The sequence below is a fragment of the Protomyctophum bolini genome, assembly GCF_963924005.1.
Source record: "Protomyctophum bolini genome assembly, chromosome: 22".
NCBI lineage: Eukaryota > Metazoa > Chordata > Actinopteri > Myctophiformes > Myctophidae > Protomyctophum > Protomyctophum bolini.
Genome location: NC_137883.1, coordinates 28,548,777 through 28,567,218, shown reverse-complemented (window position 1 = coordinate 28,567,218; position 18,442 = coordinate 28,548,777). Strand labels below are relative to the sequence as shown.

The window sequence follows — 18,442 nt, the reverse complement described above, 5'->3', positions numbered from 1 at the left end:
TCATCACTTGAATAAAATCTAATTGTCCAAATCATAGAAACTGATAATAAAATGTATTGCTTCATGTATGACCAGACATTATGATTATGACAATGCTGAGTAGTGTCTGACTGTCTTGTGGGCAGTTTCACAGGAAATTGAAAGTACTCTATCACTCTCTCTCCCTGTCTTCTCTCTCTCTCTCTCTCTCGCCATCTGATCTAATACAGCAGTTGTGTGCTGTAGTGTGCCATATTTGAAAGGATGAATGGAGACATTTTATGTTTAGAGTTAATGATTTACAATGAATATGTGTGATGCTGTTTATTTTATTTAATCCATTTCTATTTTGGACATGTATCCTACTAAATAACAGACATGTACAGTAAATTACCATCTAAATATCAACAGCAAAAACATTTACAGGTTAGATGCATATTTTTCATACATGAGTAAGTACAAGCATGTACAGTACTGTACAAAGACATGGCAAAGGCATGAATACAACAAACAGCCTGAGACAGAATATACACTTGCAAAGATAAATAAGAGCACTTGGGTGATATTCTACAAGGTAAACACTGGGGCTAGGTATTAAAAGAAAATTTGTTTTAATCTGAATTCATATAAAATGGTACATTTGGTAGAACCAAGTCACAGAGAAAAAGATACAGCAATTAAGATTAAGATTAAACTGACCACAACCTACCAGCATCAATACAAATCAAGTGGATTATCCAATTTAAAATATTAAACTACCGAATGTTGATAAGAAATGTATTATATATAAATATTTCTGTTAAAACCATTTAGAACAAAGGGTGATCATGCCAATAATAATGCACCATCTAATACTAAAAAAACAAAACATGTTTACGGAAGCAGGGACAATAGAATTGGACACGATAAATGACACTCTACTGAGTCTACTCTACTTGGCAGCAGAGCATGGAAAGATACAGACCAAGATCTATTGAGAATAAAGGAGAAACACTATGAATAGAGTCTTTATAGTGACTGGAGTGACTAATAAGTGGACTATTTGGACAAATACACTGCCGTTGCTGCAATGGGCAGATACAGCAGTGTATATGAGCTCCATAAATCTGGTTACTTGGTCCATGTGATTATGGTCTTGTTATTTATGAATTTGTGAGAGTTAAATTAAAAGAAATGTCTTCCAAATCCTGACAGTTTTCTATAGTGATCGACCGATATGGTTTTTGGCCGATATTTCCTATTACGATTAGTGGAGAATCAAAAAGCCTGATAGCCGATATTATGACCGATATTAATTTAAGTAAAAAAGATTTTTTTTTACAGTAACATAAATTCTAACACAATAATTCCTTTAAATGCATTGGAGAACATTTATTGCTTATAAAAAGTTAGTGCAAGAATCACCAACATCGTTTTCAGTAACACCCCCCCCCCCCCCCCCCCCATCAAATGCCAAAACCACTGAAATTTGCCACTTTCAAGATCATCATTTTATAGCAATACAAGACAATAGCCTTGTATGTCTCAAAACACTGGCCTACCGTTAAATTATTGTCAACTAAATAAATATGAATTAGAAATTAAGACAAATATTGACAATGCTACTGATGCTATGGTTAATTCTTCATTGGCTTGCAGTTAGTTATTGTATAGCCAAAATGCAATAATAATAATAGGCTGGTCAGGATGGGGGGAAAAAGTTGGCGCACACACACACACACACACACACACACACACACACACACACACGCACAATCAAAGAACCGTTTACATCTGCTGTAAGTTTGCAGCGTTAGCATAGGAGCTAGCGCTGGCTAATGTAGGTCTACCACTGTTACACCTTCTGTCCCTCTCAGTGTGGATTTTATTTTTGTTAATGCAAGATGAAAACAGCAATGCTTATGGTTACAAGGTTAGTATTACTCCTTCTAGCCCTGGTCCTCTCTCTTTTTACTCCGTGTGTGTGGAACTGGGAGGGAGGGAGGAGCAGGCAGAGCGCTGTGCTCTGTCTACTCCTCCTCGGTGTTACAGACACTCCTTACAACCGTACTCTACCGGATTTTCAATGAGAGTGGAGTGGTTGTTGTACTTTTTTGCGCATTTATGACAAAATATAATAATCGGTTAATATAAGGAAGTGTAGGCTAGTACAGACAGACAGAATGACTGAGTGACAGACATTTTTCGGTGCATTATTAGATAGATAGATCGATACATAGATAGATATAGAATAATTGGCACCCTGAAATACAGGACTATGAGCAAAAGGTTCTGGAATAGTCTCAACAATATAACACAACTGTTAATCCCATAAATGTAAAATGGAAATCTGCACTGTAATTCCATACTAGGACCACAATGGAAACAAGCCCCCAGGACTTGTTATCCTTTTAGCCTTCATATCTGACTGTACCTCGTGCAGTTTACATTTCTGACTAATTAAGTAATTTCCTACTTTAAGTTTAAGCAGACAAAAGTGTGTACAATACGAACTGTTACTATGTTGTATTTTACACAGACATGTCTTGTAAAACAAGCAAAATACATTAAATGCCATGCACTAGCATAAACTGTGTTTCATACAGGTATATGGTGTTTAAACATTCATTAGTTGTAGAGTGTAGTAGAATCAGAATGTATCAGAATCTGTACTTTCACGAAGTACCAAACAAATACGTTCTTGTATTGATAGTATTTCGTTTATTTGTGATTCAGGGTGTGGTCATCATACCAAACTGCATTGGCAGAATCTGTGACCATACCCTGAAAGTTGTATTAGTGCACAACATAAAAAAGTAAAACAAATAATACTACTATCCTTAAAAGTGTTTTACTAGAAATGTACAAAGAATTTTCTTTCCCTTATATTTTCTGGTTTTCTTCCAAGTTACTCATGTGTGTGATAACTAAACGACAGTACTAAAACCAAAACACAAATACAACTAAACTGCAGTCTTTATGGAATGATTCATCAACAGTATGTGCCGCAGTACAGTGAAATATGTATATACAGTATGACATCAATAGGCTGCTTGTTCATTGAAGCAGGAGCATGCTACTCACAAGCATGAGGATGGAGGTGAAAAGTTGAATCGGCCCAGAGCTCAGAGTGTTGCTCTTGCTAGGGCTGGCCATCTGCTGCTCAGCTGTCTTTTTCTTCAGATAGGGCTCAGAGTAAACCACATAAAGCTCCACACATCGCCGGGACTTAAGTTGCTCAATTAGGGCCGGGTACCCAACCTCCTCAATGCCAACTGTGTCGTCACCTTCCTCATCACCTCCGCCTTTAATGAGATCAGTCCTTTTCATGCAGGTATCCATGAAGTTATCATACTTCATTGGAGGAGGAGAGCTGTAGTCGTAATCACGCCCAAAGTCATTTTCATCTGTGGAACGGGAGCCATATTTGCGATACATTTCATTGTTGTAATACTGCTCTTCTTGGGGATTGCGGAAGTTTAAATTTGGTCGAGGGAATCGTCCTAACCCATAGCCTATCGCCATTCCTGCCACAGCTCCAACACCCGCTGCCATGATGGCTTTCTTTGCAAAGCCCTGAGACCTGCCTGAGGGGTATTGTCCCATACTGTGAACAGAACGCGAGAAAGGAGACCCTCCCATGCCGTGTCCACCGCCGTGTCCACCATATCCGTAGCCTCCTCCACCACCATAGCGGGGACTGAGGATCTGATTATTTGGGTTCCAATTGGGTTGTCCCCCCATTCCTCCACCCGGGTAGCCCCCTGCCCCTGGATATGCACCAGGCTGACCCCAGCCCTGTCCAGTATTCCCCCCTCTGACCGGATAACCTCCTGCTGCAGGGTAGCCTCCAGCACCTGGGTACTGATTTGGATAATTCCCTCTGCCTGGGTTTTGGTTTGGATAGCCACCTGCGGCTGGATAGCCACCTGCAGCTGGATTCTGGTTGGGATAGCCTCCAGGATTGCTTCTAGCAGGATAACCACCTGCGGCTGGATAGCCACCTGCTGGATTCTGGTTGGGATAGCCACCTGCTGCGGGATAACCCCCTGCTGGATTCTGATTGGGATAGCCACCTGCTGCGGGATTCTGGTTTGGGTAACTTCCCCCTGCAGGATATGGATTGGGGTTTCTACCAGCAGGGTTGCTCCCAACAGGGTTTCCTGCTGCTGGATTCTGGTTGGGATAGCCTCCAGGATTGGTGCCTCTGCCAGGGTAACTTCCACCTGCAGGATAGGGATTCGGGTTTCTATTGGGAACCTGCTGTGGCGGCTGCTGTCTGGGGTAGTTACCTACATTAGTGTTTGTTGCTTTCGGCGTTTTTGGGGAGGAGGTTTTACGGTCTCTGTTGGTACTGCCACTTTTCTTGCCACTGCTGCCGCCGCGTTTAACGGCCCATGTTAGGTCAGTGTGCAGGACAGCAATCATTAGAAGAGACACAAGAACCACCTTGTACAGATTTCCCATCGAGTACCTAAAGTAAGGAAAGTATTTTGGTGAAATGCGCCATGACAATAAAATCAGCCCATTGCAATTACTTTTACTTCCATGTACAAATATAAACAAATAGCGTTGGCCTAATTATCATCACAAAAGAGAGGACTCTGTTTTCTTCTGGAACCTTTGCAGTGAATTTAATTTCCTTTCAAATTATATGGTTAACTTAACAGGGCTGTATAATTACGTATGTGTATTTTCACTGGACCAGCCAGTGACCATTATGTTTTTCTTTCATTTTCCATTTTTATTGACGTTTGACTAATGGCGTAGGCTACTTGATTGACAACAATACTCATTAATGACCTTGCCAGCATGGGGTTATTCTTTGTTTACCATGGCTGTGGGTAAAAAATATAAATATATTTTGGGGGCCGTCATCATCACCCACACCCACAGTGGCAATGACACGACCAGATTGTTTTGGAACAACGCAGTAAGCTTTGTCCGTTACCATGATGATAATATGCGTCATTCATCGCAGCATTCGCTATAAGCCCAATATTACATTTAAATCACATTGCGGCGTTAAATATATTACCGTTGTGTGTGTTTGAATTGTCTTACCCCAAATTGGTGATTGCTGGTGGCCTCATATTCGAAGGATTTTCATCAACCGCTGATGTGCGGTCGGATCACAGGCTCGGATAGAGGAGAGGCGGCTCTGGTCCTGACTCCTGTCTGGCTTTTATGGGTGCTTCCAGAATGGGTGTGCTCGATTTACTGCCCAGCGTTGCGGTTTCACACACTATGTAAAATTGTAAAATTGACAAATAACGGGCTGTTTTACATGATTAAACTCGTCGTTCTTGCGCGTTACGCATATAATGTAATGAACAAATTTGGTGTAGCCTATATTAATTGCGCTAACGTTATCTCACGTGTTCTTGTTACGTTGTTGGTGGTCATAGCCTATAGCTCTGGTCCATAGCAGAGCAGTATGGACCAGACTGAGTCCAGCCAGAGCTAGTCATAGCCGAGTTTGGAGGAGGGTTAGGTCATAGCATAACACCATGGTCATAATCACGCGAGACGTGAAGTAGCCATGAAAGTTTATTTTTTTAATGTTGTGTTAGAACTATGAATTGATCAATAAAGATCAATCACCTACTACAAGGAAATCCAGACTGACGACTCCAGTGTTGGTGTGGAGTGGACTGTTTTTATAATTTAACTTGTGTTCATTTGTAATCAATAATAGGCTACGTATATTTTAAAAATAATATATAGTTTTACATAGAATTACCACCTTATACTTTTGGATAGAGACTAGAGAGATATAACTACGGATATGCGGTTCAGGACTGCAGGTGCACCATGCAAATGTGAATAAACGCACATCAGATTTGATTATTTATTTATCGTGAAAAGCCATGACGTCAGGACAGCCCATCGTGAGGAGGACCCGTATCGAACTCGACACAGAGGACCAAGCTATGGGACCAACACTTTGGCAGGTTACGGATCCGGTCTACAGCGGATAGGGAAACGGTCTGTGTGTATGTGTGTGTGTGTGTGTGTGTGTGTGTCTTTGTGCAAATTTACAGGACAGGCGGGGCTCTAGACCGGATCTGAGCACTGAGCAGAAATCAGGCGTTCCACGGGTACTTCTGTGTTGCCATGTTCGGTTAGTATAAGGGACGTTGGGCTTCCTTTTCTGTAAAGTTGCTTGCAAATAATTATTGGTACTTGGCGGGTTTGCGGTTTTATTTTTTTTGCTTGTTTCTAAAGTCTAGTAAAGTTGCTTATTTGGGCTTCCTGATGTTGTGAAGTGTGAATTAATATTTTACGATATTCTGTACCTGCAAAAAACTAAAGGCTGGCTGTCAGCTGTCACAAAACAGTGTTCCATTCACCTCCACCATCTGTTCTCTTTGCTGGTCTCAGACTGGAACAAACTGCAGGTTGAAAAGGCCCTGATCAGCCTAGTGGTCCAGGGCAAGCGCATGCCACATATAGGCTCTGGCCTATATGTGTTCGAGTCCAGTTCATGACGACCTTTGCTGCATGTCTCCCCCCGTCTCTCTCTCTCTCCCTCTTTCCTGTCATTCTTCACTTGTATCTATCAATAAAGGCAGAAAAGTTGAACAAAAAAAAATCTTTAGAAAAAAGAAAAAGGCAATCTCAGCTCTGAACTCTAGTACTACACCTAGCTCGCTGATAACAAACTATCTTTACACCTGGGAAAAACTGAATCAATTCTCTTTAGATCAAATAGTAATCTCAGCAAGGCAGACAACTCCTCAGTTAAAGTGGGTGACAATATTATCACACGAAAAGATCCTGGAGGCAAATTAAAAGCCCTTAAAACAAGGCTCCAGAGTCCAGACTACCCTAACACAAACTGGTCAGGCTACTAGGCCTACTTGGCCTCACTCCCAGAACCCACCTCACCCCTGCCCATTTTGATAGGCGGGAATGGCTTAGGGTTGACGACAGGGACAGAGTATACTACTACATACTGTGAAATAAAATGTTCAATCAATCAATCAATCAATCAATCTCCCATCTGGCAGAGTCAGGTTACTATTATATATACACTATGTATACACTACACTACACCCATAGTGCCATACAAAGTTTTTTAGATCAGCTATTTTCAAATAGCCATTCCCCAGGTCTCGCTTCTTTCCATATACCTAGTTGCTTGTTTCTCTCTCAATACCTGGCAACGCGTGACGCGAATTTAGTACGCAGCACTGGCAGCAGCCCCACACTGAGTTGCTGAGCCCAGCAGCAGCCCTGTGTGTGTGTTGTTGCATGTGCGTGCGTAGGACTAGGATAGAGTGGAAACATGTCTGGAAGAATAGTGCACACCGGAGGAACCGTGTCTATGAAATCTACCAAAACATAAATACAGTAGCGTTATCGTAATCAGTCGGACAGGGAACGTTTCCGTGTCGTTCTTTTCCTTTCTCCTCCGTAAAATTGGACCGACTGATGGGCGAATAAGTGAGCGTTGTGTGAAGGTTGTCCCAGAAGAAGACGAAAGTGGAGTTTTGGAGGGGGCTGTAAAGAAGGGGGATGTTATCCGTGCTCTCGTATGGCAGACTGGTCGCCAGGGCTGTCCTAGGAGGACTCTCTCAAACGGACGGTCGGGACTACAGTCTCGTCACGGCCAGTTGTGGTTTCGGGAAGGACTTTCGCAAGGGGATCTTGAAGAAAGGGATGTGCTATGGGGACGACGCCTGTTTCATAGCACGAAGCAAATCCGCCGATGTCTTGGGTACGTACGTGGCTGCCTGCACTCATCATTATATATTTGTAAACGTTCATATCTGGAAATGTATTGATCCACTATACGTTACGCTAAGTCCTACTGAAATGTCAAGTGAGTCAATATTATGCATTGTTGTGGTTGGATGACCTTCAGTCAGTGAGCGTGAGCGATGCCAACACGTGCACGATCGAATGAAAACAAAACAGACCCTTCTCCAAGTTCTCCACCCCCAGCCCACCCCCCTTTACAGTAAAACCTTGATAGTAGCATGGGAACAACGCAATTAAGGTCACGTTTGACAAAGTTCACACAGTGCTCAATGTACACTTTAGTTAGGATGTGTGTGTATGAGTTAAATATTTGTACATTTGAAGAGAATACTTTATTGAGGTTGAAAACATGAAATGACCTTTCACCTAGAAGAGATCCGTGTTAAGACCCACGGCAAATACAATCTGAAATAAACTCGCAGATCGAGAGAAACGCAAGGCCTTTCCAAATACATTAAATCGAGGTCAGAATAGATCAACGTTTCAGCCTAAACTGTTACTTAGAATAAAGGTCAGAATGGTAGCGCATGGAGGCAGCCATGTTGCTAACGTTGTTAGCTACCTAGCTAGTAGAGCTAGTAAATTGCCTTGTCCTTACTACGCTGGAGTCAATTCACTTTGCTGGTTGCTAGAGCGGATACGGAAAAAGTCTGCGGGCGTTTATGTATGTATTGTGTATGCGCAAATCACAGTAGGTGGGTTCTTGACCGGATCTAGCACTGAGCAGTAAAACCCTAGACGGAAATTAACTCCTAAACAACGTGACTCTAGTCAACATTTGTAACTGAAATGTGTCTTTTGATCTTTTATTTTGTGTGTGCACCTCTTGGTGCATTGTCATTTGGATAGAGAGTTAAAGGACCACTTCACCACTTTTCAGTATATTCATATAATAGGTCCTCACAGTCCTCACTAATAAGCATGATAAAATGGCACAACTTTTGAGCAACCACTCCCTTACGGAGCTATGTGTGTGGGTGCCTGCCTGACTGGGTGGGTATGAGCACGGAAATACTTAGCATGGTTGTTTTTAACCACTGTGCGCAACCTAACACACAAACACACGCACATTTTAATTGTATATATGGTGATTTTGGGTGTGACAGTACTACAGTACAGTAGAGGGTACAGTAGAGGGACAGGGACCCCACACGGTAAAGGTCCCCACACACCGAGTACGAATTCAGATTTTTAATTTCTCAACCGTTTCGGACGTGGGACAGCTCGCCGGAACCGGGCCGGCACCCTGGCCGTGGTCCTGTGGGTCTGGAGGGCTGTGGGCAGTTCAGAAACCCGTCCACCAGTGACATTATCGTTAGGCAGATGTTTTTTAAACACGAATCTTTTACAAAAATGTTTAGATTTTTATTATCGTGAGAACGATGGCTTGCATTTTCGCATTGCAACTTTTCAGGACTAGAAACGTTGCAGTTTCTATTAGCTCGATGATGTCGCTGGTGGATGGGTTTCTGAACTGCCCACAGCCCTCCTATGAAACACAGACTGAGTAGAATATTTTTTTGCTATTTTATCATGAATATTAGTGAGGACCAATTATTTGAAGGCAGGTTGAAAAGTGGTGAAGTGGTCCTTTAAGCTATTTAGTCTGTCCTCTGACTGTCACCCTTCTGGAGTGTGTTCCAACTTCCTGCAAACCTTGTAGGATGCAGAGGTCCCAGCTTGTGTGCTTGTGCCCTTTCTCGTTCGTTTACCGTATTTACTAGGGATATTTCATCCCGGGGCACTACAAATAGAAACAATCCAGTTTTAGTTTCTCTCAGGTAAGAGAGGGATTATAGGCAGAGATGGGGTTTATCTGAGGCATTATCTTCTGATGTTACCCGGCCCCTACCTCTGGTGCCTTTAACCAGTGTGTCCAATATATTGGATAACAATGATAAACATTGTTATGCAATGTTGAATGTCATTTGTGTGTTTGCCTATGCTACCTATGGCTGACATTAAAAAAATTGTGTCCTCGTATGCAGAAATTAAAGAACACTAAATTAAAATGTTCAATATACTCGTGCACCTTATTTTAGAATTTTTGAGAAAGCAACAAACATCTGAAAACGGAAATGAATATCAATTAATATAACACATTGCATCACTGACACTCTTTCTATTTTCGTGACAGACTCGTGACTCACTCACACAACACCTGCTATGTCATGCTGTTACTGCAGCAACCACTGCAGAATAGATAGGTCTGAAACTCTGAATAGATGTCTGCATATGCATATGCAGATCAGATCACTTGCAAATAACAGTGTGGACTTTCAGTCCAAAGACAGATTTTTGAAAGAAATCACATTTGCCTGCAGTCTGAACAAAACCTTGTAAGTTATAAATGTTCAAAGAATGTGAAAGTGACCTGACCACCAGTTAGTTACCCATTTGGATTCAGTATATCCAGTGTAAAACGGCAGCCACTAACTGCTCTAGAAATAATGAGTTTATGTATTGTGAACTACTTTGCCATTTATTATGGACTTTCTATCCTGGTGTTTGTTTTGGGAAAACGACAATGGAATTGCAATTGGTGAAACGCATAATATGTTGGGTCCTACACTAAGTGGAAGAAAATGTAATCATTATTTATACCAGTCAGTCATGAGTGTATTACACTGACATGAGTGACATCGTTACTAAAATAAATGTTGTTATTTTACCATCAGGTGTAGCAGATGGCGTGGGTGGTTGGCGTGACTATGGCGTCGACCCCTCCCAGTTCTCTGCCACTCTGATGAGGACATGTGAGCGACTGGTGAAGGAAGGCCGGTTCGTGCCCACTAACCCAGTGACCATCCTCACCTCTGGTTACTATGAGCTCCTACAGAACAAAGTACCCCTTCTGGGTGAGTATAGGTAGTACACACACTCATATAGGGAAAAGGGGTATTTTTGTCACAGTATATTTGCAAATACGTAAAATGTGCATTTAACTAACTTAATAGCGATGTCCCACAGACTTTTGTCGCATGTGGTGCCGCTGCGGTTCCCTACTAGTCCCTGACTGACGTGTGAAATACAAGAAAGCAGCTCAAAACAGCCGTGCCAGTAGCCTACCTACTCACTTTTAGTAAACGGTCAAAGCTTAGCGTAGCACGTGGCAAGTCAGACAAACGTAAACCGTTAAATTCTGGTCTGTTAGACTTACGTATTTTATTATGTTCTAAATGGTATCGGGACATCTATTTACTTACTTTATGCCAATGGCAATGTCACTCCCATCATTCAAGAACGTTTATTAGACCAACAAACCAACGTCAAACTGTGCAAAACACAGAAACAATGTGTTTGTACCGTACCTCACTGGCAGCATAGTGCAGTGAAGGGAATGCGTGCAGTAGTAGGAGCCCAAAGAACACAACAAACTGTAACAATAAACAATCCATCAATTAAACTCATATTGAAAACCTAACATAAACCAAAGACATAACTTGTTGACTTGACATTGAGACAACATGCTTGTATGTATATGTTTTACATATATGGATTACATATGGTAATCCACCGGAAATCACCTGAATTACGTCATGTATTTGATAACTTCCGTTATCAAATACATGGGAAACCCAAGCTCAAGAGATACATTAAACAATACAAAATATAACCATAAACTGACATTGTATGGCAGTCACAGGCAAGTCAATGGCAGAATAAAGCTACCAATTTAAACGGTTCAGAGACATAAATAACATAGCTGCAAGATGAGTCAGAGACAGTCGACAGAGGCCCAGCATTCCAAATTACCATGTTCTTCCACTCTCAATAATGAAAACATGTTGTTGTAATTCGCTAACACTACTACCTTTGCACAAATTCTTAGAATGAACAGGATTATACATGTAATTAGAAGGAACACTAGACCTCAATGTTAGTTCTGTTGAATGGTGTAATACTGATGAAGTAACAAACTGTACTTGTACTGTAACTGTACTGAGACTCAGCGAGGTCATAGGGACAAACCTTGTCCCCTTGAACCTTCCTTAATGCGGATCTACATTGCATGTCATGGTCCAAACTATCTTATAGGGAATTCACACTATGGTCCCGGGTCCGCACTCGGGACCACTTGGCAGATGTTGTGGTAGTGTGAATGATGCGTACCGTTCCCGGGAGCGGATCGCCCAACCGTCCCCGGGACCGCATGGGGGCGGGTCTCTGGACCGTTGAAGTGTATTCAGATACGGATCGTTCCAATGTGAATGCATGCGTACCTAAAGAAGGAAGTGGACTGTTTTTTTTAAGAATGTGACATAATCTCTAGTCGACGAGCCAAGCGTCAACAAAAAAAACCACACATCAGCTGATTTCTCAACGCCGCCCGTCTCCTGTTGAATCTGCGTATACGCGCAGTACGCGCTGATCTTATTCTGCGGACTACACGTGGCTCTTGGGCTTTGCTTGGCATAGTTTCCAAAGTAAAACAAAATAATAATAATGCTAAAGTAGAATCCATAGCAAACTACCATCAACCACGACACTGGAGCACAGAACTGACTGACACAGTGAATAGCAGGCAGGCTGACAGGCAGGCTGGAGCACAGAACTGACTGACACAGTGAATAGCAGGCAGGCTGACAGTAGAGTAGTATAACGGCAAAGAGCCAAAGAGGCAATGCAATGCAGTGTGTCTGAATTTATTTGAGACAATGTCGCACAGTTGATTGTCAGTGTCCGTGCGCGCCAGCCATCAAGCACACCGTCATCTGGAGGATTAAAGTGTGTTATGCAAGTGTACCCGGGTGCGCTGTTGAATCTCGGGCAATGTGAATCATGGCCATCGGGGACCAGGCAACCGTATTCGGAAACGGTTCCAATGAAACGGATTCAGTCCGTATCAGTGTGAATTCCCTATTAAAGGCATAGGAAAGGAACTGTAGCTGACTAGCTGTCACTGGGCCAAACAGACTTTAAAAGCTGTCATGTCAAACGTGATAGAGCCTGAGGTCACATTTCTATTGAGATTCAGTATGTCTGGAATCCGGCCAGAGCTGACACTAAATGTTAACCCGCTTGACACGATGTTTATCAAAAGTTCTAGTGACGAGGTGTGTGCTTGACAGTCAGTGCTCAAGGTTACTGGGCTGTTAGGACTGCTGTTACTTGAGTGGCGATCAGGGTCGGGGACAAGGAACAGGGCCTTTTTGTCAGCTCGAGCTCGACTTCATCTCAAATGTACCTCCTCCACTATCGGCTTCTTGCAGCACAATTATGCTTCTTCTTTTTTTTCTTCAATGTTTGATCAATTTTCATTAGTGCGAAGAAAACTGGCACTCACGATAAGGCTTTAGTGATAATCGTGCACTTTGTAAATAGAAAGGAAACGGCTGCACTGGACTTAAGACCAATTTGGCGCTGGTATTAAAGCACAATCAGTTGGGGACAAGATTATTTGGTGAATGTGGGCGATGGGCATGAAATGTACAACTACGTTGGTAGCAAAATAGCAAACATAATTGTGCTGCACCTCGAGCTGTCTTGCGCCTTGTGGAAAATTGGGCCCTTAATCTTGTTCACCAAATAGCCCCTCTCTCTCTTTATCCATAAGCTTATCAATCTTTCTCATGTCTCCAGGGAGCAGCACAGCCTGTATTGTGGTTCTAGATCGTCGAAGTCACCGACTGCACACGTGTAACCTTGGTGACTCAGGATTCCTGGTGGTGCGAGCAGGAGAGGTGGTACACCGATCAGATGAGCAACAGCACTACTTCAACACTCCCTTTCAGCTGTCCATTGCTCCCCCGGGGGCTGAAGGGGTGGTACTCAGTGATAGGTCAGTACTGATAACATCTAACCTATTTAGGCCTGACGTCGAAATTAAAAAAAATGTCTTCTAAATCCTGAGTTTTCTGAAATACCTCATGTTTCTATGTCAGTGATGGTAAAACACAGCAGACCTTCAATAGCAAAATTATAACATAATGTTTAAAACACCAAAAGGGGTTCCTGCCCAAAATGGGTTAACCACATAGCATCTGCTATGACTATAGGCATGTCATCTTCCCATTCCAGCCTTTACTGTCTCTGCTTGTTTGTCACTAGAAGAAATTGAGGAGAAATGATGAAAAAAAATATCTTCAATTACAAACTACCGAGGGCCTTTGCATGGTTTCAGACAAAGTGAACTTTATGGGTTCCATTATTAGCTAGCTTCATTCCCTGATGAAGGCTTAACCGCCGAAACGTTGGATGTTGTCTAACCTGCTGTCCGAATAAATTTTGGTACTCTGGCTATTGGTGTGTGCGGCCACCTTCTTGTTCATTCAATATCTCCTCTTCCATTATTAGCTAGTCACATGATGCTGTGACCCCCAAAATCTCCCCTCCCCCTGTAGTCATTTACAACTTGATCTACGGTGCACATGATTCCCTATGTGCTGCCAACATGTGCTACTGAACTAGCATGTGACAACATACCTTCACTTCAGCTGTTATGCCAACAGTGTGTGGGGTCACATACTGAAGACACCGAACCCCAGGGGGACAATCAGAGGGTGGACTTTATTGTCTACCCTGTTGTGGCTCTTTTCAATCTTTTTTTTCCTGCTACCTTTTAAACAATCTTTTATTTTATTTTGTTATACAGCTTTTGTCCCCACACCAATCACATAAATTCAGTTGTTCTGAGTTCACGAGATTATGTATAATGACGTGTGTGAGTGAAAACTGTAGAGAGACAAGAATCAAAACATGGAGAGACATAAAGCAAATTATAGTTCATGTGGTATGCAGACTATGCACCCTAACCATTCGGCTATCTGGTCGCCCCTAAGATGTTAAAACTTTTCATGTACTGTATATCTGTTTTCAAGTAAACTTACTGTGTTACTTGTATTGCATCCCAGGCCAAGCACAGATATATATATATATATATATATATATGTTGTGTGCAATTGCAAAGAAAGTGTAATAACAAGCACGCAAAAGCTGGCTGTATGCATTCAGTAGCAGTAATTGGTGTTGCAACATTCAGTTTCCTACCCTGGCAGTTTTAATAGGGGCGCTAAACCTTATGCCAGGGTTCCCCAATAGGCGGAAATAGCCCGCGGAGCGCCCCCTTGTGGCCCCTGGAAGAAAAAAAAAAAAAGAAATGGCATTAAATGGGGGTCAAAGGGCCTTTCTGTGTGGAGTATGCATGTTCTCCCCGTGTCCCCTAGGGTAGGTACCCTCACAAAAAACATGCAGTAATCCTGGTCTCTAAACTGCCTCCCCCTGGCCAGCCGGGGCGCCTGATGGAGGGGAAAGGAACTGGTTGGAATAACGTGTTCCTTCCATGCGCTACGTCCAGCTAGGCCCCCCTGTCAGGTGGAAAGGAGCAACTTGGACACTCAGGCATGAAGGAAGCATGAGTTCAAGTCCGTTGCTCTCCCCATGTCCCCCATATATGGGGACTAGATTGGCGGAGGGTGTGTAGAGCCCAGGATCACATTAGATAATTGACACAAGGGTGAAAAATGGGTTACAAAAATCGTGGGATAAAAAAATATTAATTAAATGGTGGTCAGTAGCCTATGCATGTCAATCTGGGCATCCTTTTCAAATGGGGGTCTTGCCCTGAAAATTCATTTTCAGGGCAAGACCTCGACCTCGCTCGTGCGGACTCGGCCCCCAGCCTGGTACCCTAGTCAAAATATGGCCCTTGAGGAATATTAATTGGGGAACCCTGCCTTATGCCATCACTAATGCAAAGGCAGCAGACTTGACTTGGCAGATGACATAACATGGTATGCTGCTTTAGAGTCCGCTGTGAGTGTGACTACTATCACAACCACCCTCAAGACTTGAGAGAATTGGGAAAGTTTGAGAGCAAGAGTGTCTGTCCTGTTGTCTGTTTTGTTTGTCTGTAAACTCATTGTTTAACTGTTTTTATTTTTTTCATGTTTATCACATTTATGTCTTTTTTATTATGTATTGTATGTGGAACATATACATTGCCTGTTCTTTTTTTCATTTTATTTAACTGAACTACTGTCGATAATATTCTGATCGATCTGATAAAAAAAAAAGACTTGAGAGAATTACCTTACACCTATAGTACTCATGCAGTACTCCTTCCGCATGCTACTGTTTCACCTGTGACCGACCTGTCTGTGCCCTCGTCTTTCCACCAGCCCTGACGCAGCTGACAGCTCCTCCTTTGATGTCCAGCTTGGTGACATCATCCTCACTGCCACAGATGGCCTCTTTGACAACATGCCAGATTACATGATTCTGCAGGAGCTAAAGAAACTCAAGGTGGCACATTTCATAAATATAAATCTTGCAGCAATGCATATGCAGCTCAAGTATTATTCAGAAAACACAGCCATGCCTTCTCCATGTTGTAATGCATTATAATGTTGTTTCAGACCACCAACTATGACAGCGTCTTGCAGACTGCACAGAGCATTGCAAAGCAGGCTCATGACCTAGCCTATGACCCCAACTACATGTCTCCATTTGCACAGTTTGCCTGTGCCAATGGCCTGAATGTAAGAGGTATGTCAAATTTAAATTATCACTATGTTCCCATTTGAAAGACCATGTTCCTGTTCCACGTCCACCCACCCCGCACCCACAAGATAATTTCTATATGGTTATATACAGTATAGTGTGTATTATATTTCTCAGACGGGGACCAAACCATCGAAAAGGCTGGAGCACGCTGGACATCTTAAAAACATTTAATAGGTGCAAAGAGAACTGACCTGTCAACAGCACAGAGTGAAGATACATTATGCTGGCGAAAGGTGCACTAATACTTTGCACTTAAAGTATTAAAGAGAATTATTGCCGAATCATCATGACTGCTGACAGCAGACATGATTTGAAATAATTGAAAGCTAAATTAAAATAAGATAAATTACTGACTGCCAAGATTATTCAACTCCTGCTAAACTAACTAAAGTAAAGAACGGAACATCACGGAAACACACTTTTTCCAGATGAAAGTAGAGACTCTTCTTTCTTTTGACATTTGGTGCATTTTGGTACATAGTCATAGAACAAAATATTGTGTGGGTTTTGAAAGATTAGTGAAAATGCTGTCAGTGGCTGCAGACTGTTCCGGCAGTTAATACGTTTGATGATGACTGAGATTTAAAATTATCCCCATTTATAGTGCTCAGTAGTGACTATTAAATCATGACTTTCAAATTGAATCGTGGATTTGGAGAATCGTGACACCTAAATAAATACAGATTGTGTAATAGCCATGCCAAAATAATCAAGTACTGTACCTGTATACTATTTGTATATCCTTCATTTTCTTGTGCACCAGCCTAAAGAAGACAGATTTTTGGACATACAGTAGGCTACAAAATTAGAATCAAAGTCACTTTAATTGTCATGTCACAGTCATGTTACAGGTGTGAAGAAGTAGGTGAAATACTTTAACCTGTTCATTATTTGTTCAAACACTAATTGATTTATTTTGTATTTGAATTGGACCCTAAAATGATTCAGGCCTGTCAAATTCTTATCATTGTCATTTTTCTGCAGGAGGGAAACCAGATGATATTACGGTGCTGCTGTCCGTTGTGGCTGAATATGCAGAGTCAGACTAATGTGTGTTTGAGTGTGTGCTGATCGTTCCTTTCTCTCTGCCCGAGTCTTCCACCTGTGGCCCTCTCAACTGCACTGCTTCCTTTGGGGCTGACAGGGGAGGCACGACCCCACACCACACACTCCTTACTGTGGGACTAAAGGCTACCCGCTTGTCCGTTTTAGTGCTGGAGCGGGAAGCGGGCAGCTACAGTAGGATATTTTCATGTTGATCATGAAGCATGTGAAGCTGAGAAGAGTGGGCTAGGGGATATTTTGTTGCATTATGTTGAACACTTACTTGGTAATGTGAGTGAGACTTATACTTAGTTGCGTGCCGGTGTTGTCACACCGGCACCACAACAGCTCACAATCTGTTGTGGTGTGATGCATTGTGAGCTTGTATATCTGCTACATTCAGTGCACGACACCAGTGTTCAGCTATGTATAAATCAGGCTTAAGGTGGCAAACTTTGATGTAAACTTTGACGACTCATTTATAAATGTGAGATCATAAGAGGAGTAAGCCATGGTTTGGATTTCTTTTGGAAAGTACACTGTAAAATCCTCGGTTAATTTATCTCTGTTACAAGTGGATAAATTAACTTTGTTTTGGTAGTGTTGCCTAATGAAACTGAGTGGCTGTGTTTTAGACGTGTGTGTGTGTGTGTGTGTGTGTGTGTGTGTGTGAGTGTGTATGTCATATGTCTGAGTATGTGTAAGCTGTTGAATTTGTGAGATATTTAATGTTGACACATGTTATTTTGCGAAGCTGGCGCTAGCATCTGGGAATGCTTACGACTGCAAAGATAGGTCAGGCAAGAAATGAAACAAAAGATTTATTTTTGTAGCATTGTTATTTAGTTTTATGAGTAAGATTTCCAACTGTCATCTGACACAGTGTGATGGATGGATGCTATCTTAATATGAATCAGATGTTGATTTATTTTCGTTTGTGTGTATGCTTTTGTGTGCGTGCGTGTTTCTTTTTTTCCTTTTTTCCACTTCTTGATCTCCTGACCCTTTGTAATAATTTGCTGCTTCTATTTTGTAATGCAATTGTCTGTATACCTGTACATGATCTACGTGAACATGGTCATCATGATTGTATTAATTGTATGTAAATGTGCGCTGGATTTAATGGAGTCATGCTCTTCAAATTCATGATACTGTCCTGGTCTTGGTA

The 18,442-nt window shown here is 42.1% G+C and overlaps 2 protein-coding genes across 5 annotated transcripts; one reads left to right on the top strand and one right to left on the bottom strand.

Moving 5' to 3' along the window:
- Positions 1-1,426: 1,426 nt before the first annotated feature.
- On the bottom strand, positions 1,427-5,396 carry LOC308309995 (uncharacterized protein). 3 transcript variants are annotated; one of them, XM_080756010.1, is made up of 3 exons: positions 5,023-5,396; positions 3,945-4,432; positions 1,427-3,887 (listed from the first exon to the last, which is right to left on the bottom strand). In XM_080756010.1, the coding sequence occupies exons 1-3, from the start codon at positions 5,049-5,051 to the stop codon at positions 3,016-3,018; spliced, it is 1,389 nt and encodes a 462-aa protein (XP_080612136.1). In that variant the 5' UTR covers positions 5,052-5,396; the 3' UTR covers positions 1,427-3,015. The 3 variants fall into 3 exon arrangements, with proteins under 3 accessions (XP_080612136.1, XP_080612137.1, XP_080612135.1); XM_080756011.1 differs by having other exon boundaries at positions 3,963-4,432; XM_080756009.1 differs by having other exon boundaries at positions 1,427-4,432.
- A 1,791-nt stretch (positions 5,397-7,187) lies between these two features.
- On the top strand, positions 7,188-18,442 carry LOC308309459 (protein phosphatase PTC7 homolog). Of its 2 annotated transcripts, none has more exons than XM_080755320.1 (6): positions 7,188-7,681; positions 10,404-10,583; positions 13,309-13,507; positions 15,846-15,969; positions 16,083-16,205; positions 17,215-18,442. In XM_080755320.1, the coding sequence occupies exons 1-6, from the start codon at positions 7,480-7,482 to the stop codon at positions 17,299-17,301; spliced, it is 915 nt and encodes a 304-aa protein (XP_080611446.1). In that variant the 5' UTR covers positions 7,188-7,479; the 3' UTR covers positions 17,302-18,442. The 2 variants fall into 2 exon arrangements, with proteins under 2 accessions (XP_080611446.1, XP_080611447.1); XM_080755321.1 differs by having other exon boundaries at positions 16,083-16,212.